The sequence below is a fragment of the Oryctolagus cuniculus genome, chromosome 7, assembly GCF_051225735.1.
Source record: "Oryctolagus cuniculus isolate XC-2025 breed Fujian yellow rabbit chromosome 7, ASM5122573v1, whole genome shotgun sequence".
Classification (NCBI taxonomy): Eukaryota; Metazoa; Chordata; class Mammalia; order Lagomorpha; family Leporidae; genus Oryctolagus; species Oryctolagus cuniculus.
The window spans coordinates 56,208,121-56,232,245 of NC_142873.1; the positions used below are offsets into that span (position 1 = coordinate 56,208,121).

At 44.0% G+C, this 24,125-nt stretch overlaps 1 protein-coding gene across 3 annotated transcripts; it reads left to right on the plus strand.

Moving 5' to 3' along the window:
* Positions 1-212: 212 nt before the first annotated feature.
* AMPD1 (adenosine monophosphate deaminase 1) lies at positions 213-23,968 on the plus strand. Of its 3 annotated transcripts, XM_070077833.2 has the most exons (16): positions 213-388; positions 2,089-2,100; positions 5,642-5,822; positions 7,079-7,244; positions 10,631-10,796; positions 14,021-14,240; positions 15,089-15,218; positions 17,661-17,855; positions 18,135-18,266; positions 18,929-19,092; positions 20,747-20,873; positions 21,050-21,213; positions 21,873-21,993; positions 22,675-22,848; positions 23,026-23,136; positions 23,794-23,968. In XM_070077833.2, the coding sequence occupies exons 1-16, from the start codon at positions 367-369 to the stop codon at positions 23,950-23,952; spliced, it is 2,244 nt and encodes a 747-aa protein (XP_069933934.1). In that variant the 5' UTR covers positions 213-366; the 3' UTR covers positions 23,953-23,968. The 3 variants fall into 3 exon arrangements, with proteins under 3 accessions (XP_069933934.1, XP_069933935.1, XP_089156240.1); XM_070077834.2 differs by lacking the exon at positions 2,089-2,100 and having other exon boundaries at positions 291-388; XM_089300114.1 differs by lacking the exons at positions 213-388; positions 2,089-2,100 and adding an exon at positions 2,147-2,632.
* The last annotated feature ends 157 nt before the right edge of the window (positions 23,969-24,125 follow it).

The window sequence follows — 24,125 nt, forward strand, 5'->3', positions numbered from 1 at the left end:
TTCAGTAGGGTGGAAAATACTCATCAGTGGTCACATCATGTAATAAAACTACACTTGACAAAAATCCAACCTGCAGAAAGATTTAGAGTATTGAAATGCCATTCCTGGCCCACCACAGATGTCTTTTCTAAAACCCAAAATAAAGACTGAAGCCTTCACCTGTTTTTCACTGTCAATTGCTTAAAGCTATAAATAGGTCCAAAGCTCATCTTGCTCCTTTTAGCAGACAAGGGTCAGATTACAGGGGGCAAAGCAAAATAAAAAAAATGAACGTCAGGATAGTTTATAGTGTCAGCCAGCCAGCCCCACAGTCTCCTCACTCTTCCTTTCTACTGTGCTATCGTAGAAACCAGAGTCCCAGCAGCAATGCCTCTGTTCAAACTTCCAGGTAGGTGTGCAAAAGTGTTTGGAGCGCTCATTGTTTTCATATACAATCATTCCTTTAACTATCATATCAGCTTGGATAATTCTGGGTTCATACATGTCAGAAAGAAGCAAAAACATTTTCAAGGTTTTTTTCTTTCTTTGTTCTAGTTTTGGGAGGTCGGGAATTTTCTAGAACTGTGTCCAGTATGTAGCATCTTTGATGACCCCAATAGAAAACTATTGAGGTATTTCATCAGCTCTGCTAGTCTAAACAAACCTGTGTGGTCATAGCTCTGAGAAGGTCCTAAACAATGTTTCTAGCTGAAGTATCAGCTGAAAATCACTAGCAGCATGACAGAGGTATCAACCCAAACTGTGTTCATGATGGTTCATGACCCAGGTTTGTATGCAGAGTACTTTGAAAAAATACAAGGGTACTTCGAAAAGCTCATGGAAAAAAATGGAATTAAAAAGTAAGTATATTTTGGTGCAAAAGATTTTTGAAATCCATGCATAGTTTTTGTCATAATACAGGTTTTCAATGAATTTTTGAAGACCTTCCATGTGCATGGCTTTCAAAAATTTTTGCACCAAAAACCTTGTCTTTAATTCCATTTTCCATGAGGCTTTTGAAGTGATCATGCACTAAGAAGTTAGAATCCTTTTTCATCATAAATTAATGCATGCTCTGGATAAAAGAAAAAGGAACTATACTGAAAAAAGTAATAAACACCCATTTAGAAAATTAAGAAATAATAAGAAAAAAAATCACACAGTCCCATCATCTATCTTTTAGAGTTTTTCTTTTCCACCTATTTCTGTGTAAAACTAAAGAATTTTTGTAAATCTCAGTTGTGATTGTATATATAATTTATTGTAAATTTACATGTACATAGTATATATGTAGTTTATTGTATATTTACATTACATATTGCATATGTAATTTGATATCCTGCTTTTGGCAGGAAAATATTTTGGATTAACATTATAACTTAACCATTTTACCATGGTATTCCAAAATCTTCCTAAACATCATTTTAAAAAGCTGTACAAGGGTTTTCAAAAAGGTTATGGAAAGTATATTATGAAAAAAATTATACACCAATGTCAAAAATTTTTTTGCAGCAAAATTATCTTTTAATTCAATTTCCACAAACTTTTTTTGAAATACTCTCATATAAGTCAAGTATTCTAATTATAATACATTCTGAATATAAAGAATTAATATTCTTTCAGTTTTTGAAGTCCATGCATGGTGAGTATAAATATGTTCTAACAAAGTATTTGTATCTAAAGCTTTTTCTGTGTTTGAAGATTATTTCCATAGGATAGCTTCTCAGAAATGGCTGTTTGGTAGGTACTACCAAACCGCTTACCAAATGAGCTATTTTAGCTCACCTGCTACCAGTATTGTATGAGAGTTCCCATCATTCCTCACCAGGTTTTTTTTTTTAATTCACATTGTACAAAAAGTACCTTTTTAAGATTACACACATTAATTTAAAGAGTCATGTTAGCAAGGAAAAGGAAATGACTAGCTATATAATGACCACATTCCCAGAGTTTCTGACCACAGCAAAATGTAGCCAGTCTCAGACTGAGCTGGAACAACACCTGAGGCCTCCTTCTCGCAGCCTACCTGCCTCTGTCAGTGCACTGATTCGTAGCCTCTATGATTTCCACAAGTTGTTCATGTGTTTTATCTTGTTTTATTTTATACAGCTGAAGGAAAAGGTGAGTATTTTGGACTATTTTTCCCTGACATTTGCCACCAATTAAGGATACAATATGGATCCTTAATTCAGAAACATGGTTATTTTTCAGCAGTGTTTATTAAGTGATACCATTGAAAGTCAACAGAGAATATCCCATAGCATAGCAAATGAATCCATGGCTTTTCTGGATTAAAAAAAAAAAAAGACTATAAAGAAGACCTCTTAGGGGCATTTATGTGATATTTTGAAACAAGAAGCACATATTGAGCCTTGCCTTAGTCAACACTCAGCTCCAGTGCAAAAAATTTTGTTGTGAATTTTTGTGACCCAATAAAGTAAAAACTCATTTGAGATTAAACCGTAACATTAGCTGTAGGTTCCCTTCGCTCTCAAATGCGACTTGTCCTTTTGCTCACTGAGAGTGCGCCTGCCTCAGATCCTCGAGGAGACGAGACGTGCAAGAGGAAAGGCCTGCACCCTTGTATTTCCTGCACGTTAATCAAACACTGCTGAGAAGTCAGCATGCTTTTCTGGCTCTGTTGGACAAAGAAGTAAGCATGACATTCCTTTTCTCAAGAGTCTTGCACTTCCTGTGCTAATAATAATCGCCACGTTTCTGGATAGTAATGTGTAGTTTTTAAAGTACCTCTTGCTCATCTTTGCCACAACTCTGGGAGGTTGGCGTTATTGTCGCTAACACTGTGCTTTTATGATGATGAACACTGAACGCCCAGTGACTGTGTGTTTTGTCAGAGACACTTCTCCCCCTCCTAATCCAAGCTTATTTATGCTTCACTATTCCACTTGTTTCTATTCTCCTGTCCATTTTCTCTCCAAAAATAGACGCTCTACTGTCAAGGTGTTCCTACTCACATGTTCCACTGTCTCAAATATAACACATTGAAAAAAGAAGTTAGTAGTTTTCTACGCAAAGCTGAGGGAATCATTTCTCCTTTCCTCCATGAATTCAGGTCATCAACAAGTCTTCTCTACCAATCTTCTGAAATACCAGTTTCACTCTTTTCTTTCCATAATCACCACTATTCCCTGAAGTATTTCTGAAAGGCATAGCTCTTGGAATTAGGGATCACATTTCAGCTGTGGTTTTGTTTTGAGATTTATTTATTTATTTGAAAGGCAGAGATGCAGAGAGAAGGAGAGACAGAGAGGGAGAGAGATCTTCCATCTGCGGGTTCACTCTCCAGATGGCCATAACAGTTGGGGCTGGGCCAGGCAGAAGCTGGGAGCCAGAAGCTTCTTCCGGGTCTCCCATGTGGGTGGCAGGGGGCCAAGCACTTGGGCCATCCTCCACTGCTTTCCCAGGCACATTAGCAGGGAGCTGGACCAGAAGTGGAGCAGCTGGGACTTGAACAGGTGCCCATATGGGATACTGGCGCTGCAGGCAGAGGCTTGAGCTTCTATGCTACAGCGTCGGCTCCAGGCGGTGGTTGCATGAACCAAACAGCTGGTTGATTGAGTGATAGGGATTATCAGCAACATACTTTGGGATCATCATATAAGCTACTTGTTAGTTTTTGCTTTTCAACTGTCTGTAATAGCTCAGGGAGAGATAATCTTAGTAAAAATCACATTTAAAGATCTGAAACAAATGAGTGTGTGCAGTCCCAGCTATGAGTGCTTGTTATGGAAGAGCCAGATCTCAAGCAAGTAGCATTTGGTTTCTAGGCATCCATTTCTGTGGTATTCTCCCAGAGGTGTCCAGACCCGGCGAGACAAGTCAGTTGCATCGCCATCCTCCTCCTCCTCGTCATAACCCACTGGCTTGTTTTCATTGGCCCCTCCTGGTGCACGCAGCCTCTTCTGTCTGCCGCTTGCCACTCCTCCTGGATGTGCATGTGCCTGTGTGTGAAGTTCAGGGAGGAGTGGTACTATTTTTGGGGATCAGTTGGCAGTGGGTTAGAGAGGCATTCTTAGGCCATTGAAAAAAAAATGAATGTACTTCATGTTCCATTTGTTCCTTTGTGGATCCTGATGCTTGCCAAAGAACTAGTAACAGTATCCAAAGATGCTTTTTAGTTTTGGGGAGTGTTTGAACTTAATGAGGCAAACAGATGCATGAAGTTCCACCCACAGTGTGGGCTTCTTTGTTAACTCTGCTGTGACAAGTCGGGCTTTGAAAACTGACTAACCTGTTAGTGTTAACAAAGTTTTGATAAACTCCAATCATTTCCAGTGCATGCTTCAGCCTATACTAAGTCACATCATTGATCATTTCCTTAATTACCCAAAGCTAACACAAATAGCAAATGTGCATTTGACCAATGCTACCCAATTACATCACTCAGTTTAATGTGGTGCTTTATTTTCCTTAAACCATCCCCACACATTATCTCACATGGTTTCATAACAGCACCTCGAGTAAGGCTGAGTAAGCATTAGTATTCCCTCTTTACTGATCAGGAAACTGAAACAGAGGAAGGTGAAGGAGTTGGCACGGGCAAAGCAGATGCCTGAGCATACCACAGCTACTTCAGTTATAACTGAAAACGTGACCCTTTGGAGGTCTGTAAAGACACCGATGGAATGGTGGGGGTTAGGGGGTGGACGCTCTCAGAGCACACAATGTGCTCTGTCACCCTATGGGGAATGCTTCTGTTTTTTGCTATTGCCCAGAGCTATCTGTTGGCCATTCCCACGATTGCCACCAGCTCTCTTTTCTGGAAATGCCAAGAGACTTTTAGAAGCGTTGCAGGTGACTGATAGAAACAACTGGAAGTCTAAAGAACACAGTGGAACTCCACAGAATAGCTTGAAGGTCATCACAGTCCTATCTGATGCGACTGGTGCTCTTACATCCTGAAGGTCTTGGGGTCACCCACTGCTAAGGGTCGCCTTCTCCCCCCATTTTAAGAATGAGAAAATAAAGGCATGTAAAAGTAGAATCAGCTCTCCGGGGGTCATTCATTACAGAAGGTCCAGATCTGGAAGAAATGGGACTCCCAGTACTCAGTGAGGTATTTTAGTGGCTCCCTTCCCCTACACGGCAACCTATCACCAAATTGTCAGGATTTGACAGACAAAATCAAGTTTGATGTGTGAGAGAAACACAAAATCTGTCCTAAGAAAGGCCCCAAAGGGCACGTTGGTTTCTCAGAACTACATAGATCCGAGAGATCACTGGTTCTTCCTGGGACCAACAACCCTACTCACATCTTTGAAACATCAGAAAAACCCCACCAACCTAATGGGCAGGACTGTGCTGTATGAATGAGTACTACCAAGTCAGACACGATGCCAGAAACAGGTGCCCTTATGCCCAGGGCTAGTGCTGCAAGAGCCCAGTGACTCTTAACGCTTTCCCACAATGTGCCGTGAGCATCTGACCTCGTGCTTCTGAGAGCAGATTTCCTAAGCTTCACACACAGATTCTCACTAAAGAAGAGCAGGCACAGGGCTCCGTCACGTTTCTGGAACTCTGGCTGGAGAGCAGAGTAACCACACACCCAGTACAGTCACTTGCCCGTGGCTTACACCCAGCCAAAACCTTGAGTCCCTTTTGAAAAGGGCCTTGAATGCTAATACGTGTGAATGTCTTTTAGAACTCGATGATGCAATGCGTAGCTTCGCTGAAAAAGTGTTTGCCTCAGAAGTCAAAGATGAGGGGGGCCGCCAGGAGATCTCCCCTTTTGATGTGGATGAGATCTGTCCAATTTCTCATCATGAGATGCAAGCGCACATACTCCACATGGAGACACTGGCCACCTCCCCAGAAGGCACGAGGTAAGTGACCTAAGGGGGGGCAAAGGCGGGGAAATGCAGGCATGGCTCAGTCTGTCCAAATGATGGCTCAGCTTAGAGGAAGAATTCCGTAATGGTTTCAAATTTTTTTCCTATGGATGACTCTAAAAGAAAAAAGCACGAGTCTCCTATCCTCATCCACATCTCCCTTGACTTGATGCCTCCCTGTCTACCCAAGTAAGCAGACTCGCGCTACCCATGCAGTTGTTCCAAGCCCAGGTGCGCTGAGGCTGCTAACATGTGCAGCCTACACACAATGGTTGCAGAAACCAGAATGCAACAGCCTTCGTCTTTGGACTCTGCCTCCAGTCACCCTCAGTGTTATGCTCCCTCCCCGCCGTGAACCCGGCCCTCCTGGCCTCAGGGATGTAGCTCCCCTCAGGGAGGTAGCCCTCAGCCCTGCCCAGCCTACGTCCATGATAGCATACACACCGCCTCCCCAGAACTTGCCAGAAATCCCTCTCCTGCAGTGTCCTTTTCCTTTTATTTGAGCTACTCCAGGATTCGCCATCTGTCATGACCTGCCACACTTTAGTTCTCAAACTTATAGTTACCACTGACCTGGAACTCCCTCCTGTTGGGCATCCTCCATCCTACCAGCCTCATGGGGAAAAGGTCATTCTGCCAGCTTTCTCCTGGTTTTATGTCTTTAAGAAAAGAACAATAATACACCTTCTTTGGAATCCCCCATAGGTCCTAATATAGGGTTTGGTTCAAAACAGAAACTCAGTAAATACTTGCTGATTTGAGCACATTGTGTTAAGCATCTTTTAAGTTCCAGGTACCATACTAGGCATTTTATATACATTAAATCTCACAGGAATTCTATAAGGTAGCCATTATTGCAACATTTTGTCAGATAAGGAGATAGGGAAGCTCACAGAATTGAAGGAACACGAACAAAAATGACACAGATCGTACCTGACTTAGCCTGTGCTTATTGAAGTAACCAGACTGCCTATTTTGGCCAGGAGTGGATTGCCTGGGAAGAATGGTGTCATGCTGAAAGCTTTCTAGTATGTTCCATAAGGACCACTACTCCATCATATAACCAGGAAAAAGTGCATCTGCAGTGATTTCTCTTCCCACTGCACTTGGATCCTGTTTCTGACACCCAACTCACATTTTAACTTTGACTTTTTGTCTTCAAAATAAAATTGTGTAGTTAAATATCTATCACAAGGAAACTCCTGGTGAAAACAAAATTAAGTCTTCTTGTTTTTAAATTTCAAACCCAGGAAAAAGCGTTTCCAAGGACGGAAGACTGTTAATTTGTCCATTCCACTCAGTGAAGCATCTTCCACCAAACTGTCGCACATTGATGAATACATCTCTTTATCTCCAACCTACCAGACAGTCCCTGATTTTCAGAGAGTGCAGATCACGGGAGACTATGCCTCTGGGGTGAGTTACTTCTTGTCACTCCAACACAGCTGTGGCAAGCCATTCAGCCTGACCAGTCTAGCTTCTTCCCTCTCCCCTTCCCATTGAGAAAGGTGTTTAGCCCACCTGTCCCTTGTTATGCTCCGCTATTGAATTCCAATACTACTGGTATGTCTTATATTTTTGTATTGCTTTTACCATTCTGCATAGTCTGTCCTCTGTCTCCTTTGCTTCACTATGGAGACTGTGGAGTAAAATGTGGTATACGTGCTATAGAATACAGTGGACATATTTTGGCAAAAGAACTGAAGACAGCAGCAGGCCTCCAGTCTTGCTGATGGCCTCATAAGCAGGAAAGGGAGCCTTGGAGAGGAACAGGGAGTTCTCAAGAAAGACGGATCTAGCGCAGACCTAGAATAGAGAGATGAGGTAGAGGTATCATAAATCAACCAAAGAAAACACATCAGGAGAGGGGTAGAGGAAAAGAGACCAGAAGAAAATGGGACATATGGGGGAGAAGTGAGAGAACTCTACCAGGGCTATTGTTTTTTGACCAACTGAACGCTGCAATTTCACTGCAGATGCTTACACAGTAGGTTACTGCTTTGGAACAGACTCCAGGATGCCACACAGAGAGCCAACTCATGTTACCAACAACTTGACCTGCTTGCCCTGGCCAGACCAGTTGGTTCAATTAATAAATCTCTGCCACATGGACTTGCAGTATCAGCATCATATTGGTGAAACTGCTGTTCAGCCATTAGTCTATGCTCCAAATATAGTTCTACGACCAGTCCTGATTCCTTTCTCATATAACTAACCCATTTATGGCAAGTCGCAAGATACTTGAAAATGACAGAGCAATGAAATGCTCACCATTCTTGTTTGCCCATTTGCTCCGTGAGGACATGGTCCTCTGCCAGTGGCAGGGGTTTTAGACACTAAATAATTGAAAAAAAACAAACATTTAATAGTGATAAGTACATGGAAAACACAGTTTGGAGAACTCCAGAGTTGGGGAAAAAAAAAAAAAACATAAAAACTAGGAAACAGCCGGCGCCGCAGCTCACTAGGCTAATCCTCCACCTGCAGCGCCGGCACCCCGGGGGTTCTGGTCCCAGTCGGGGCGCCAGATTCTGTCCTGGTCGCTCCTCTTCCAGTCCAGCTCTCTGCTGTGGCCCGGGAGGGCAGTGGAGGATGGCCCAAGTGCTTGGGCCCTACACCCGCATGAGAGACCAGAAGGAAGCACCTGGCTCCTGGCTTCAGATTGGTGCAGTGTGCCAGCCATAGCAGCCATTTGGGGAATCAACCAATGGAAGGAAGACCTTTCTCTCTGTCTCTCTCTCTCACTGTCTAACTCTCCCTGTCTGCTGTAAAAAAAACAAACAAACAAACAAACAAACAAAACTAGGAGACAAATGTAACACAGGCTTGGTAGGAATGAAAATAACAACAAAGAGAGGGAAGATGGGAGGGAGGACAAGGTACACAACTCAGAGAGTAGCTGCTCCCGTGAAAGCTGAGGGCACCTGCAAGCTTGGCCTGGAGTCTTTGAAGAGCCAAGTATGGGGCCATAGCTGCTGGCTGAATGTGGCCGAACTGCTGTGCACACTCCACCTGGCTGTAGTCTGTACCCGAATCAGTCTTTATCCTTGTCACTTACATATTTAGTGTAATTTTTTAATTTATTGGAGAAGCAGAGAGAGAAAGAGCGAGTTCTCATCCACTGGTTTGCTCCCCAAATGCCCACAACAGGCTGGGCCGGAAGCTAGGAGCTGGAAACTAAATCTAAGTCTCCCACATGAGTGCATTGAGCCCAGTCACTTGAGCTCACTGCTGCTCTCTAGGGTCTGCAGTAACCGGAAGCTAGAGTCAGGAGCAGAGCTCGGCCTCAGACCCAAGCATGGAATGTGGGCATCTGAATGAGGCTCTTGATTGCTAAGCCAAGCATCCAGCCCATCCTAGTAATTCAAACAGAAAGGTAAAGGGGGAATAAGGGCTAAGTTCCCATTAATTCCAGATAAAAATTGATTCACTTCAGTCAGTCCTTAATGAGCTGTGGCTCTGTAGTGGGCACTGTGTGTTAAGCACTGAAGATATGAAAGTGAATAGCACCCAGATGCTGTCTTTGAGGAGCTGATAGACTGGTGGTCTAGTAGGTGGCAATGGACAAGCGTGCCACAGGAAGTTGGCGTCCAGACCTAGCACCTCTTTCGGCCCAGCTCGGCAGGCCTTTAAAAATAGTTAAACTGGGGTTGGCATTGTGGTACAGTGGGTTAAGCTATGGCCTGCAGTGCTGGCATTCCATATGGGCGCCTGTTCTAGTCCCAGCTGCTCCACTTCCGATCCAGCTCCCTGCTAATGTGCCTAATGAAAGAAACAGAGGATGGCCCAAGTACTTGGGCCCTGACACCCACATAGGAAACCTGTATGAAGCTCCTGGTGTCTGGCTTCAGCCTGGCCTAACCCTGGCTGTTTGGGTCATTTGGGGAATATACCAGAGGATGGAATCTTTCTCTCTCTCTCTCTCTCTCTCTTTCTCTCTCCCACCCTCTCTCCCCTCTCTCGCAGTCTCCTCCACTCTCCGTAACCCTGCCTTTCAATAAATAAATCTTTTTGTAAATAGTTAATCTGACCAGGATCAATATCTGAATGTCAAACTATTGGGAACAAGCCTATGTTGATCCTAGAAAGAAAATGTCTGGACTCTGATAATGAGTATTCAATGATAGCCACTTAAGCAGGCCTGGCCCAGCCAGGCATTGCTGGGGGAGGAGGAGCAGGGCAGACAGGAGAAATGGACCAATCTGGGAAATTACTAGCAGCTCTTGCAAAGCTTTTCTGTAGAATCTCTTCATTTTTAGTCACAGATAAAATTCTCTTTAAAACCACCCAGAGGACTGACTTCTCATAGGATGCTATTCTCTTCCATCCACAGCTGCAGAAAACAATGCATGGCTGATGATGTTTGAGGGACTTTTGACACCTCATTCACCCCCAAATAGTTATGTCCCTGACTGACCAACAAATGGTTTGAATTCTCACAGTTAGAATCACATTGCCTTTCGCTTTTTCATTACCTTCAAAATCCTGTAACTTAAGCTGTCTGTCCGTATGCAGCCTGGAAGGAAGAAAGTATACACCATGCTAGAAAGAGTTCCTTTAATAATGCTCACTAGATAATCACTGCAAAAAGCCAAAGCAAAGACAGGACGGTAAGAGAAAGACCATATGGAAGTCTTGGTGCAGATGAGCGAGCTCAGGACCAGCTCCTGGAGAGAGACCCAGGGAAAACGTGGGGCAGGAAGCAGCCAAGTGAGTATGGCTGCAACACACAGTGGAGCTGGGTGCCTGAGAGAAGTGGTACCCACTCCATAGCTTCTGGTAGGCTGACATTTTCTTGCCAGGTCACAGTGGAAGACTTCGAAATAGTGTGCAAAGGGCTGTACCGGGCATTGTGTATCCGGGAGAAATACATGCTGAAGTCGTTTCAGAGGTTCCCCAAAACCCCTTCCAAGTACTTGCGGAGCATTGAAGGCACAGCTTGGAAAGCAAATGAGAGCTCCTATCCAGGTAAGGAATTATCTCATAGCAGGTATGCGACATGCAGCTTGGTTTTACTACTGAATATTCCATTTAAAGTATGCTACTAGTCTTCGGCCTAGCTGTTCAGACGCCTATTAAGACATAACCTACGTCCCATATCAGAGCACCTAGAGTTCGAGTCCTGGCTCTGCTTCCTGATTCCAGCTTCCTGCTAATGTGGACTCTGGAAGGCCGCAGGCGATGACTCAGGTCGTTGGATCTCTGACACTCATATGGGAGACCCAGATTGAGTTCCTGGCTCCTGGCTTCAGCCTGGCCCACTCCTAGCCATTCCGGTATCTGAGGAGTGAATCAGCAGACTGGAACTCTCTCTATGTCTCTTAGCTCACTGTCTCTCTGCTTCTCTGAAAGAAAAATGTCTGGGGCCAGCATTGTGGTGCAACAGGTAATTAGGCCACTGCTTGCAATGCCAACATCTCGGATCAGAGTGCTGGTTCAAGTCCTGGCTGCTCTGCTTTCAATCTAGCCCCCTGCTAATGCACCTAGGAAAGCAGGAGAAGACGGCCCAAGTACTGAGGTCCCTGCACCCACGTGGGAGACCCAGATGGAGTTCCTGGTCCCTGGCTTCAGCCTGGCTCAGCCATTGTGAAGTGAACAAGCAGATGGAAGATCTCTTTCTCCCTGTCTCTCCCCCTCTCCTGCCACTTTGCCTTTCAAATAGGTAAATCTTTTAAAAAGAAAAAAGTTTAAAATATGCACCCAAATTGCAAATAGCACAATCTAAAAATATGAGTCGTGTTTTTTTTACAGATGTATTTATTTGAAAGGCAAATTGCCATATTATTAAAGATCTATAACCTCTCCTTTGTAATTCCTATTAATGTTAAAATAATATTAAGCGTGGGGCCAGTGTTCTGGTGCAGTGGGTTAAGTTGCTGCCTGCGATACCAGTATCCATTGTGAGCCCTGGTTCGAGTCCTGGCTGTATCACTTCCCATCCAGCCCCCAGCTAATGTGCCCGGGAGAGCTGCGATGTGTGAGACCCTGGTGGAGCTCCTGGTTCCCAGCTTCAGCCTAGCCCAGCCCCAGCCTTCTGGGATTTGGGCATGAACCAGCACTTAGAAGATCTTTCTCTCTCTCTGTAACTTTCTCTCTGTAACTCTGCCTTTCAAATAAAATAAAATAAATGTTAAAAAATATCATATTACCCAATTTGGTCCATCCTCTATAATAATAGCTTTTAGGATGTTTGTCTTGCTTTTGTGTCCCTAAATTATACTTTATTTATCTGTTTAAGTGTGGGATTAGAAAACTAGTACCTGGTGTACCAACATCCTGATTCACTTCTTCCCTTTTCTTATCTCCCAGTTGTGAGAAGAAGATACACCAGCTCTTTCTTTTTTCTTTTTTCTTTTCTTTTCTTTTTTTTTTTTTCTGACAGGCAGAGTGGACAGTGAGAGAGACAGAGAGAAAGGTCTTCCTTTGCCGTTGGTTCACCCTCCAATGGCCGCCGCAGCCGGCGCACTGCGCTGATCCGAAGCCAGGAGCCAGGTACTTATCCTGGTCTCCCATGGGGTGCAGGACCCAAGCACTTGGGCCATCCTCCACTGCACTCCCTGGCCACAGCAGAGAGCTGGCCTGGAAGAGGGGCAACCGGGACAGAATCCGTCGCCCCGACCGGGACTAGAACCCAGTATGCCGGCGCCGCAAGGCGGAAGATTAGCCTAGTGAGCCGCAGCGCCGGCCACCAGCTCTTTCTGTGTTATTTTCTCTCTCTGGCTGCTTTAGGCATCACTTGCCAACAGGAGACTTTTTGATGCCTTCACTGGGCACAGCAGTGAGAAGCCAGGAGTGACCATGCTTGCTGGTAAGGATGAATGCTTAAATGCCCTTACAGCGTGGAATGTGTTCTTGGCTTCCTTAGGCTGAAATTGTTAGCTGTAGAAAGAAGGGAACATGTATCCACTTACTCCCTTCTCAATTCCATTAGCAGGAATTGTATGTGCTTTAAAAGGTGGTAAGCACATAAAAATTATAATTCTTGTAAAGTTATTGTATGCTTTGTATTAAAACCAGCTTAGGCTGGTGAAACTACTCTGCATGGTACATTAAGAGTGAAGATAGTCATTACACATTTGCCAAAATCTACAGGCTGTACAACACCAAGAGCAAACCCTACTGTACATTGTGGACTTTGGGTGATTATGACAATGCAGGTTCACTGATGCTTAAAAAAAAAACTTTACTACTCGATGCAGGTTGCCAGTAGTGGGGATGGCTCTGTGTTTGTGGGGATACCTGGAAACGCTCTTTCCACTCAGCTTTTCTGTTACTAGAAACTGCTCTTTTTTTAAATTTTTTTTTTATTTGAATGACAGAGTTACAGAGTGAGGTAGAGCCAGAGAAAGAGAGAGAGAGGTCTTCTATCTGCTGGTTCACCCCCCAAATGACCACAATAACCAGAGCTGAGCTGATCCGAAGCCAGGAACCAGGAGCTTCTTCCGGGTCTCCCATGCAGGTGCAGGGGCCCAAGGATCCTGGGCCATCTTCTACAGCTTTCCCAGGCCATAGCAGAGAACTGGATCAGAAGTGGAGGAGCCAGGACTCGAACTGGCACCCACTGTGCCACAGTGCTGGCCCTGAAACTGCTCTTTGAAAGCCCACTTTAAAAACACTCTAAATTAAGACCAATGAAGAAACTTAGTTTAAATAAGCTAAAGATCCAAATTCTTCAAGAGGACTCCAAAAAAAAGTTCATGGAAAAATGCATATTATGAAAAAACTATGCATGGATTTCAAAGACTTTTTGCACCAAAATAAACTTTGAACTTTGTTTTTCCATGAACTTTCAAAATATCCTTGTATTTTTAACTGTAGTTTCAGTTTTATTTTATGCAGTTATCTAATAGACTAATAAAAACTCTAAATAGAAAGCCTTTAGTAACCAACCTCACTAAATAATAAAAATTATTTATAAGTAGTATATCCATTACCTTATATAAATAGTGCTTCTAAAGAACTTGAAAAACCATCCTTCTATTAGATAAAATATTATTTTATGGTTATTTTAGACCACTTTAGCCACCTTTAAAAAATGAAAAAGTGAACTTCAGCTTAGCTCTGCAAAATTGCAATTCATGATGTATGAGATACCATACTAATGTGATTTTATAGTATTTCGTATTTTGGTTATTTTTAATGTGGTTCTTCATCCTATGTGCTGTTATATACTCTTTGTTTCACTGAAAAAGTCTTTACACCTGCTCTGAAGAAGGGAGAGGACCCTTTCCGAACAGACAACCTGCCCGAAAACCTGGGCTATCACCTCAAAATGAAAGACGGTGTGGTTTACATCTATGCTAACGAAGCAGCAGCGGGCAAAGATGAGCCCAAGCCACTTCTTTACCCAAATATGGAGGAGTTCTTGGATGATATGAATTTTTTGCTTGCTTTAATTGCCCAAGGACCTGTGTAAGTGTTGAATGAGACCTAAGCAAGTAGCACTACTACTGGTGATAGAATATTTATTCAATATTTATCGTGCTCAAATACTAAGTGAAGCTCTCCGTGTACCTTATTGTTTTCACGCCTAACTACTGCTCTGTGAGGTAGCTATTTCAATAATTACAGTTTTATGTGCTGAAGCTCTTGAGTTAACCAACTTGGCCAAAGTCACACAGCTGGCTGAGCCAGAATTTGAGCCCAATCTGTCGACTCCAGTGCCAAGGCCCTTAACTTGGAATGACACTGTCTCCACTGGTGTTTTTTTTTTTTTTTTTTTTTTGACAGGCAGAGTGGATAGTGAGAGAGAGAGACAGAGAGAAAGGTCTTCCTTTGCCGTTGGTTCACCCTCCAATGGCTGCCGCAGTCGGCGCACTGCGCTGATCTGAAGCCAGGAGGAGCCAGGTGCTTCTCCTGGTCTCCCATGGGGTGCAGGGCCCAAGCACTTGGGCCATCCTCCACTGCACTCCCGGGCCACAGCAGAGAGCTGGCTTGGAAGAGGGGCAACCGGGACAGAATCCAGCACACCGACAGGGACTAGAACCCGGTGTGCCGGCGCCGCGGCTCAACAGGCTAATCCTCCGCCTTGCGGCGCCGGCCTCCACTGGTTTTTAAAACGCCTGCTCACGGCCTCCACTGTTGTGCTCAGCTTTCATGAAAAGATTAAGGCCTTGGAGCTCCAAGTGCACAGTAACCTGAAACGTTAGTTCCAATGATTATGCCTGATGGGTGATAAGGCTCCCAACGTTTTGAAATTGTGACAGTTTTCCTTAAATGTCTGGAATGCTTTGAGAATCGTGTGATCGTGTTTTTCACAGTAAGACCTATACGCACCGGCGTCTGAAGTTCCTCTCCTCCAAGTTCCAGGTGCACCAGATGCTCAACGAGATGGACGAGCTGAAGGAGCTGAAGAACAACCCTCACCGCGATTTTTACAACTGCAGGAAGGTAAATGTTTTAGCTGTGCAGGGCAATGCCTGGGCAAACACGTTAATCCAATTATCTCTTGAGAGGGACAAGAAGAACACCATTTTCTGATTAAGATCGCTGCAATTGTAGTGAGGTTTTAGTGAAAGCAGATAAATTGTGTCTACAAGAGTAAAAATGCCATTTGTTTCAAAAAAAGATTTATTTATTTGGAAGTGAGAGAGTGAGAGAGAGAGAGAGATCTTCCAAACACTGGTTCATTTCCTCAAATGGCCAAAACATCCAAATGCGGGCTAGGCCACAGCAAGGTCTGGGCCAGGCTGAAACCAGGAGCCAGGAATCTCTCCAGGTCTCCCATGTGGGTGCGGAGCCCAAGCACTAGGGCCACCTTCCGCTGCCTTCCCAGGCATATCATCAGGGAGCTGGATGGGAAGTGGAGCAGCCAGAACTTGAACTGGCACTTTGCAAGTGGCAGTGTAACCCTTTGTGCCTAAGTGCTAGCTCCTAAAAGTGCCATTACTATTGTTTTCTCCAGATTGTGTCTAAAAGGTTAAATGTCATTTTTATTGTTTTTCTCAGAGAAAAATTTACCATATTCTTGGTATAAAAAATTACAATGATCAGGGGCAACATTGTGGTGGAACAGGTTAAGCTGCTGCCTGCAACACAGCGACCCATATGAATGCCACTTCCAGTCCCAGCTGCTTTGCTTCTGATCCAGCTCCCTGCTAAAGCACCTGGGAAAGCAGTAGAAGACGGACAAAGTACTGGGGTCCCTGCCACCCATGTAGGAGACCTGAGTGGAGTTCCAGGCTCCTGGCTTTTCTTTTTAATTTGTTTTTTATTTTTTATTTGAGACGTAGAGTTACAGAGAGAGGGAAAGACAGAGAGCAAATTGTTGGTTCATTCTGTTGGTTCATTCCCCAAATGGCCACAATGGCCGGAGCTGAACCGATCCAAAGCCAGGAGCCAGGAGCTTCCTCCCGGTCTCCCATATGGGTGCAGGGGCCCAAGCACTTGGGCCATCTTCTACTGCTTTTCCAGGCCATAGAAGAGAGTTGGATTGGAAGAGGAGCAGCCGAGACTAGACCCGGCGCCATATGGGAATGCATAAAACCTCAAGAACTACTATTCCAGGATTTGCAAGACCTTTCATCTAGTTCTTTTTCTTCTACTTCCCGACTATAAAGCCCTGGGGGAAGTAATTAAGTATTTTTGAGTTTCAGTGTCCTCATTTGTAAAACTGGGAACTACATGTGCTCAGTTCAACGCACAAGTGGACTGCTAACAACAAATGAGATAATGATTATGAAAAACAATCAATTAGGAGCATTTAAAAAATGTGTTCTAACCATTTAAATAAATGATTGCATGGACATGAGAATGGGAAATACAAGAGCAAAGATTCTGGCCCAAATGTTGGCTCAGCTGTCTATAAAATCTTGGGCAAATTAACTTGATCAGTCAAAACTTCATCTTACAAAATTATACTTCTAACAATATCTGCTGTAGAAGCTTGCTCTGTCTCACCATACGATGCTGTCAGCCCTGACATGACCTGGCAAGAACACCTGCACCAGATGTCAGGGAGATGTTGGTTCCATGTGCTTAGACCTCCCAACCTTCCCAAGTAAAAACAGATTGAGCAGGATCAGCATGGTATTGATCACGGCCTCTCTGAACTTCAACTTCAAAAAAAGCCGTCAGATTAACTATTTTCAGCAGAATCCCTACAAGAAAAATGCAGAGGAGCGGGTGTTGTGGCACAGCGGGTTAAGTAGCACTGGTCTAGCTGCCTGCTAATATGCCTAGGAAAACAGAGGAAGATGACCCAAGTACCTGCCACCCATGGGGAGGCCCAGCTGGAGTTCTGGGGTCTTGGCTCTGGCCTGGCCCAGCCATGACCATTGTGGCCAATTGGGAAGTGAAACAGCCAGTAGAAAATTTCTGTCTGTCTCTCCCTCTCTCTCTCTCTATCACTCTGCCTTTCCAATAAATAAATAAGTAAATAAATCTTTTTTAAGAAATAAATTTAAGAAAAGTTTAAAAGGAAAAAATATCTACTACATAAATGTCATCACTGTGCCACAGCTTCATAATTTCAATCTTTCTTCCTTTGAAGATAAAAGCTGCAGTAGCCACAATACTTCCAACTGTGTTTCAGGCATGGAGAAGAGCCCTTGAGGATTTTGTGTGGGTCACACACAGGAAGTACATTGGATGCAAATCGAGACAGGAGAAGGCAACATTATTATTCCTTGTAGCGAAACCTCTGGTATCCTGGCACCTAGAGGGTCCTCCCGGCTCCTCTCGATGGTCTGTCTGCACCAGCTGTCAGATCACGCCTGCCACTTATGCACTCCTTTCTCCCACCATGGCGGGACCTGCAGGCCTCACAGCCTCTGACACTCCAGCAAAACTAAGGCTAATTTCTGGTTTTTCCTTCTCTGAATGCACACACAGGTGGACACCCACATCCATGCAGCTGCCTGTATGAACCAGAAACACCTGCTCCGCTTCATTAAGAAATCTTACCAAGTGGATGCCGACAGAGTGGTCTACAGCACCAAAGAGAAGAATCTAACCCTAAAGCAACTTTTTGATAAATTAAAACTGCACCCCTATGACCTGACTGTCGACTCTCTGGATGTTCATGCTGTATGTTGAAAAGATAATGTTTGCTTCACTAACACTCAGAACCTCACGTCTTTCCTCTACCAGCCCTTCTTCTCTTAGCTATGTTAACTATGTTTGCTTACTACCCTGATTGAAAACACCACAATTTTGACAGTCGGTCTTTGTCAACTGTCCCAAATTCCATTCCTGGGCCCGGCCCCTTCCCCTGCTGACAATTCTATTTAACTTGGCCAGTCCCCAGCACTCTGTGTCCAGATAGCTCTGCCTATCCTACATGTCTGCTCCGTTTTCCTGATCCAGGGCCGCCAGACCTTCCAGCGTTTTGATAAGTTCAATGACAAATACAATCCTGTAGGAGCAAGTGAGCTGCGGGATCTCTACCTGAAGACAGACAATTACATTAACGGGGAATATTTTGCCACTATCATCAAGGTGAGGAAGAATAGATCAGATTGATGCCCACTAGCATGGTTCTTCAGGAGAGGAGGAAGACGGGTATGGGGGGCAGAAAGAAGAAGGGGCGAAGGGAGAATGAGAGGGAGGGGCAAAGAAAGCTTCCATCTCTGGGGCCAAGGACTACACACATGGATTTAAGAAGCTCTTCTGAAATGTCCACTCTAATGATTTTGCAAGACCTCTGTTCCTAGGGTAGAGAAGTTAAGGGTGTGGCTTCGGGACCTGGCCTTCTCAGGGTTGGAAACTGAATTCAAGATTTAGGGTAGGAATGCTAACGCTCTCACCTTCATGATGTGTGTGCCTCAGGCAGCAGAAACAGCACCTGGAGCCGCAACAGGTGTGTTTGGGGAGGCAGGGGGGCTAGGAAAAGCCACCTTTGCTCTGTAAACGCATTGGCTGCTTCACCATCCGTAGTCTGAGGTTTCATTCTCTAATCTCCATAAACTTCTGAGTCCCCCCGTGGATCTCCTCAACTCTCAGATCCCTCAGATGTTAAACTTCAACATATTCCTCCTACTTCCTCTCACATTTCCTCGCTTCTTCTCAGCACCCATCTCCTCTCCACAGCTCCCACAGGTGTAGAGCACTGAGGGACTTGGGGGGATTTCTGGCTTTGGACTCCTGTCTTGGCTTTGCAGGAGGTAGGTGCAGACTTGGTGGACGCCAAGTACCAGCATGCTGAGCCTCGTCTGTCCATCTATGGCCGCAGCCCTGATGAGTGGAGCAAACTTTCCTCCTGGTTCGTCCGCAACCGCATCTACAGCTCTAACATGACATGGATGATCCAGGTCCCCAGGATCTAGTACGTACCTGCCCGGCAGACAACCTCAAGCCTGTCTTTGTCTCATCCACCTCATTGCCCCCGCATGAACGACCATGTACAGCTCTCCTAGAGCAAAAGGAGCTTCCTGAAAGCACAAATCAGTCCCAGGTCCCATGTCTTCAGTTTGCCCACGCTGGGTGCAGCACTCTTTAAAGACGTATATATTTCTTTGAAAGGCAGAGTGACAAGAAAGAGGAGGGACAAAAGAGATCTCCTACCCAATGGTTCACCTCCCAAATGGCCACCAATGCTGGGCTGGATTGAAGTTAGGAGCCCAGAACTCCATCTGGGTCTTCTATGTGGGTAGCAGGGGCCCAAGCATTTGGGCCATCCTCCCTTATTTTTCCGGGGTATATATTGGCTGGAACCTGGATCAGAAGCAGAGGATCTGGGTTCGAACCAGGCATTCCAATATGGCATGTGGGCGTCTCAAATGGTACCTTAACCACTGCACCAAATGCCCACGGTGTACAGCACTCTTGACCACAGACAGGAGTTGGGAACATCATTTCAGTTCAGTTTTCAAATCAGGAGTGTGTTGTGTTTTGTTTTAAACTCAGGACTTTATCAAGATCACACATACATTACTGAGAAAGTTTAAAACTAAGCTCGAATAAGAATCATGTGACAGTTTAGTGTCTATCTTCTTTCTCCTTGTCTTTTTCTCTGTGTCTGGTCTGTTCTTTCCCACACTCCTCTGTAGTGGGATGGAGCTTTCCTGTGTCAGGACCTTTGCTACTGTCTGCAAGTTGTCTCACTTACAAGCACCCAAATTCTCCAGCATCAGTGAGTGTTTACGAATAGCATTGCTAAAGAAGTCCACTCCCTTTCACACCATCTGCTATCCCTCATTGCCTTCAGGGATGGCTTCTCTCAGTTTCTTCAGTATCATTGATTTTTTTTTTTTTAATCTAACTTCTGTGTTTATATATTCTCTGGCCACCTGCCTCTGTGCTCTGTATGCCCTGTGGCAATGCAAGGCTTTCATCCTGTCTTTCAACTTTAGAAGTCACATTCTGAGGTGGGTAGCAATTCTTATCTAATACCATAAGGCAAACAGACAGTAGAGAACGGCGGTTAGGAGTCTGATTCTGGACTCAGACTCACTGTGCTTGAATGCTGGTTCTACTTATTAGCTATGTGACCTTGAGTAAGTTACATCACCTCTTTATGCTTGGCTTCATCAACTTTCAAATGGGGTAAAAATGACATCTAAGTTATTGAGTTACATGAGAATGAAATTTGAAGAATGGCTTGCATATATTCAGTACTAAATTGCCCCAACAGACAAGAGATATTCGTGATAACCATTTCATGCTCACCATCTTGTACACCATGTACACAGATAAACCACTGAAACTTGTGTGATATAACTGCCAGACTCCTCATTCTCTATCTGGAATGATCTGCGATGGTTTAGTTTTCTTACCATGGCAGGTTTGTTGAAGAGATGAAGCGTGTGGCCCAGCATGCCATGGGTATGAGTAACCAAGAAGAGTGTATGAGAGCGAACCTAGGATGCACATAGCAGGTCTTTTCCTGTACATGGCATTGGACCCTATGCTTCCCTCATTTGGGGCCCATCAGTCCTATAAATATTCCTTTCCTCCCCAATTCTCATTCTTGCCTCTAGTGATGTGTTTCGATCCAAGAATTTCCTTCCACACTTCGGAAAGATGCTGGAGAATGTGTTCATGCCAGTGTTTGAGGCGACCATCAACCCCCAAGCTCATCCAGAACTCAGTGTCTTCCTCAAGCATGTAAGCACAGCTCTTTAGACCCTGGTACTGCTGCTCATGAATGGGCGATTCCACAGCCATGAATGAGTCTGTATTTCTCTCTTTTCATTTGGTCCTTGCCTTTGGAGCTAAAAGCTCGTCTGAGGGCTGGAAGCCTGCAGACAGACTGAGCCCATGTGGCTCGTTTTTCCTGGCAGATCACTGGCTTTGACAGTGTGGATGATGAGTCCAAACACAGTGGCCACATGTTCTCCTCCAAGAGCCCCAAACCCCAGGAGTGGACAATAGAGAAGAATCCATCTTACACCTACTATGCCTACTACATGTATGCAAACATCATGGTGCTCAACAGCCTGAGAAAGTAAGTACACGAGAACTGGAGCCACAGGAGATTCTGTTTGACACAGCTCTTTACTCATGCGTTGGCACTCTAGGTGGTCAAGGGCAACAGTGCATTCTTGGGGTGCATCCAATTGACTCAAATCAGAAATTTTTTTCCCTTAGCTTCTCCTTCAGTTTATTTATTCAGGGGCAGGAATGGACATTTTTGTCACCTTCATTAACAAAGTTCCTTTTGTTGAAAGCTAAGTAATTTACACTACCCCTCCCTTTGATAAAAGAAACAAAACAAATTCACACTCATCACTATAAGATATTTTATAAAATGGCATATATATTGACCCTTCTTGATATATCTCGGTAAAGAATATTATATTATGAGGTGTTTTGGAAACAATTCTCTGCTATGGTGTGGGTAGGAGAAATGCTGAGACGCTGATATAAATCCATTGACACTCAAGATGTTTCCATTTAGCTAATCAACTCTGATCTCTTTACCCCCATATCTCCGACTGTCCTTATTTTAAAAGTTTTCTTTAGGAAGAATTAAGATGATTATTTGGGATCACCAGTTCTTTTGAATTCTCTGGATGACTTGCTCCCTTCCAGAGTGTTCGTTTTTCTACCAAAGTTTCCTGTAAGTCAGTTCTGTGCCCAGAACCTGCAATTCTACTTCCCTAGGGAACGAGGCATGAATACATTTCTGTTCCGACCTCACTGCGGGGAAGCTGGGGCTCTCACCCACCTCATGACCGCCTTCATGACAGCAGATAATATCTCTCATGGCCTGAATTTAAAAAAGGTGAGTTGGAAGCTCTCTCCTTAATATCAACGGATAAATGCGAGCTTGAAGCATGTTTCTTCTCCCCTACAGAAGTGTTAAGAGTCATTACCAATTCGAGAATTAAATTCAAGGGGCATAAGGGATGTTTCAGATTATTTAGCACAGTCCATTGTGGAGCGTTCGGAAGTACAGGGACTTGCTCAAGGTTACCGAGCTCATGGCTGGCAGGGAAGAGTTGGTACAGATCTCCTGACTTTTGGTTTAGGATTCTGACAAGGGGTAATTCAGAGGCAGCTTGGCGTACCTTCAGCTGGTCTTGCCAGACTTCTTGTTCCAGCGTGCTTTAAGATGTTTCTTGTGAGAGTCAGAGCTTTCTTGTAGAGAGAAAAAAATGTTTTCAGGTGAAGTGTTTTGCCTAAGACAGGCCATCGACCTTTAGGCAACTCAAATAATTTGGTTTGATTCAAAAATTGATGATTTGATTCAAAAATTGATTCTGAAAATGGATGGTCGCAAATACCTTTATTCTAAATAGTATTTACATTGAGAAACTGTAATTCTTCTTTACTCGGGGATTTTGAAGAATAGGTGATTGTTTTGTTGAAAGCTACAGTTTAAGGCAGGCTATGAGATTTTAATATTTATCCAGTTTGTATCTCTTTTTCAATGTTCAATATTTTTTCTCTTCTTCCTTTTCAGAGTCCTGTGTTACAATACTTGTTTTTCTTAGCCCAGATTCCTATTGCCATGTCACCATTAAGTAACAACAGCCTATTTCTAGAGTATGCCAAAAATCCATTTTTAGATTTTCTCCAGAAAGGACTAATGATCTCACTGTCTACCGATGATCCGATGCAGTTCCACTTCACCAAGGTAACTATACATATGGGCTCCTGAGCAATAGAAGTAGATATTTTGCTGGACTATTTTTTCCCTACCCAGAATTTAAAAAGTCAAATCAAGGTATTTCATTATTCTTTTTTGTGTAGGATGTGTATTATTTCTTTTATTAATGCATTCCTCTTTTTTGCCTCATTTAAATAACTACAGGAGCCCCTGATGGAAGAATACGCCATTGCAGCACAAGTCTTCAAGCTGAGTACCTGTGACATGTGTGAAGTGGCGAGGAACAGTGTTCTGCAGTGTGGAATTTCTCATGAGGTAGACCTGTCCTGGACTGGCTGCTTTTTTTAGTTTATTTATTTATTTGAAAGAGTTACAGAGAGAGAGAGCGCGCAAAAGGGAGAGATGTCTTCCATCTGCTGGTTTACTCCCCAAATGGCAGCAACAGTTGGGACTGGCACAAGTCGAAGCCAGGAGCCAGGAGTTTCATCCAAGTCTCCCATGTGGGTGGCAGAGGCCTAAGCACTTGCACCATCTTCCACTGCTTTCCCAGGCTCATTAGCTGGGAGCTGGATTGGAAGTACAGCAGCCAGGATTTGAATCAGCACCCCTATGGGATGCTGGCATCACAAGTGGTGGCTTAACCTGCTATGCCACAACATTGGCTCCATGCCCTTTTGAGTTTAGGGTCTGGCAATTTGAATCTGAAAAATTAGCTGGGGACACACCATTATATGCGGTTTTTGATTCCTACAAGAAAGCATTATTCTGTCTCTGGCCATGCCTCTTGGGCAAAAGAAATAAAATACATTCAATTTCTCAGCAGACTACGCACATCGAGGCACTACATGGTTTGGCTTTGTTTTTCCTTTCACCAGTGGCTAACAAAAGGAAGGAATTTTTGTGGAGGATGTAATATTGTCCACATCAGGGTGAAAATAGGCCACAATAATTCTGTTTCTTTTTCTCTTCTAGGAAAAAGCAAAGTTTTTGGGCAACAATTACCTTGAGGAAGGCCCCATTGGAAATGATATCCGGAAGACGAATGTAGCCCAAATCCGCATGGCCTATCGCTATGAAACCTGGTGTTATGAACTCAATTTAATTGCTGAGGGGCTTAAATCAACAGAATAAAGAAACCAAATAGTGATATGGGTGAGATTTTCATTGTAGAGTTTGAATAATAGTTACCAGTTATTCAGTCTCTACTACAAACCAAGGATTGTATTAAATGTTCCGTTAATACTATTTCATTTAATACTTTTCACAACTTTACAAAGTAGACACTATCTCCATTTGAGGCAGGA

What these genes read in the sequence shown, in the direction of transcription:
- AMPD1 (XM_070077833.2), top strand. Translation starts at nt 367, where the DNA reads ATGCCTCTGTTCAAACTTCCAG. An exon ending in GTGCTCAACAGCCTGAGAAA is followed by an intron (nt 21,214 to 21,872) that starts GTAAGTACACGA and finishes CTACTTCCCTAG; the next exon opens with GGAACGAGGCATGAATACAT. An exon ending in AGTGTGGAATTTCTCATGAG is followed by an intron (nt 23,137 to 23,793) that starts GTAGACCTGTCC and finishes TTTCTCTTCTAG; the next exon opens with GAAAAAGCAAAGTTTTTGGG.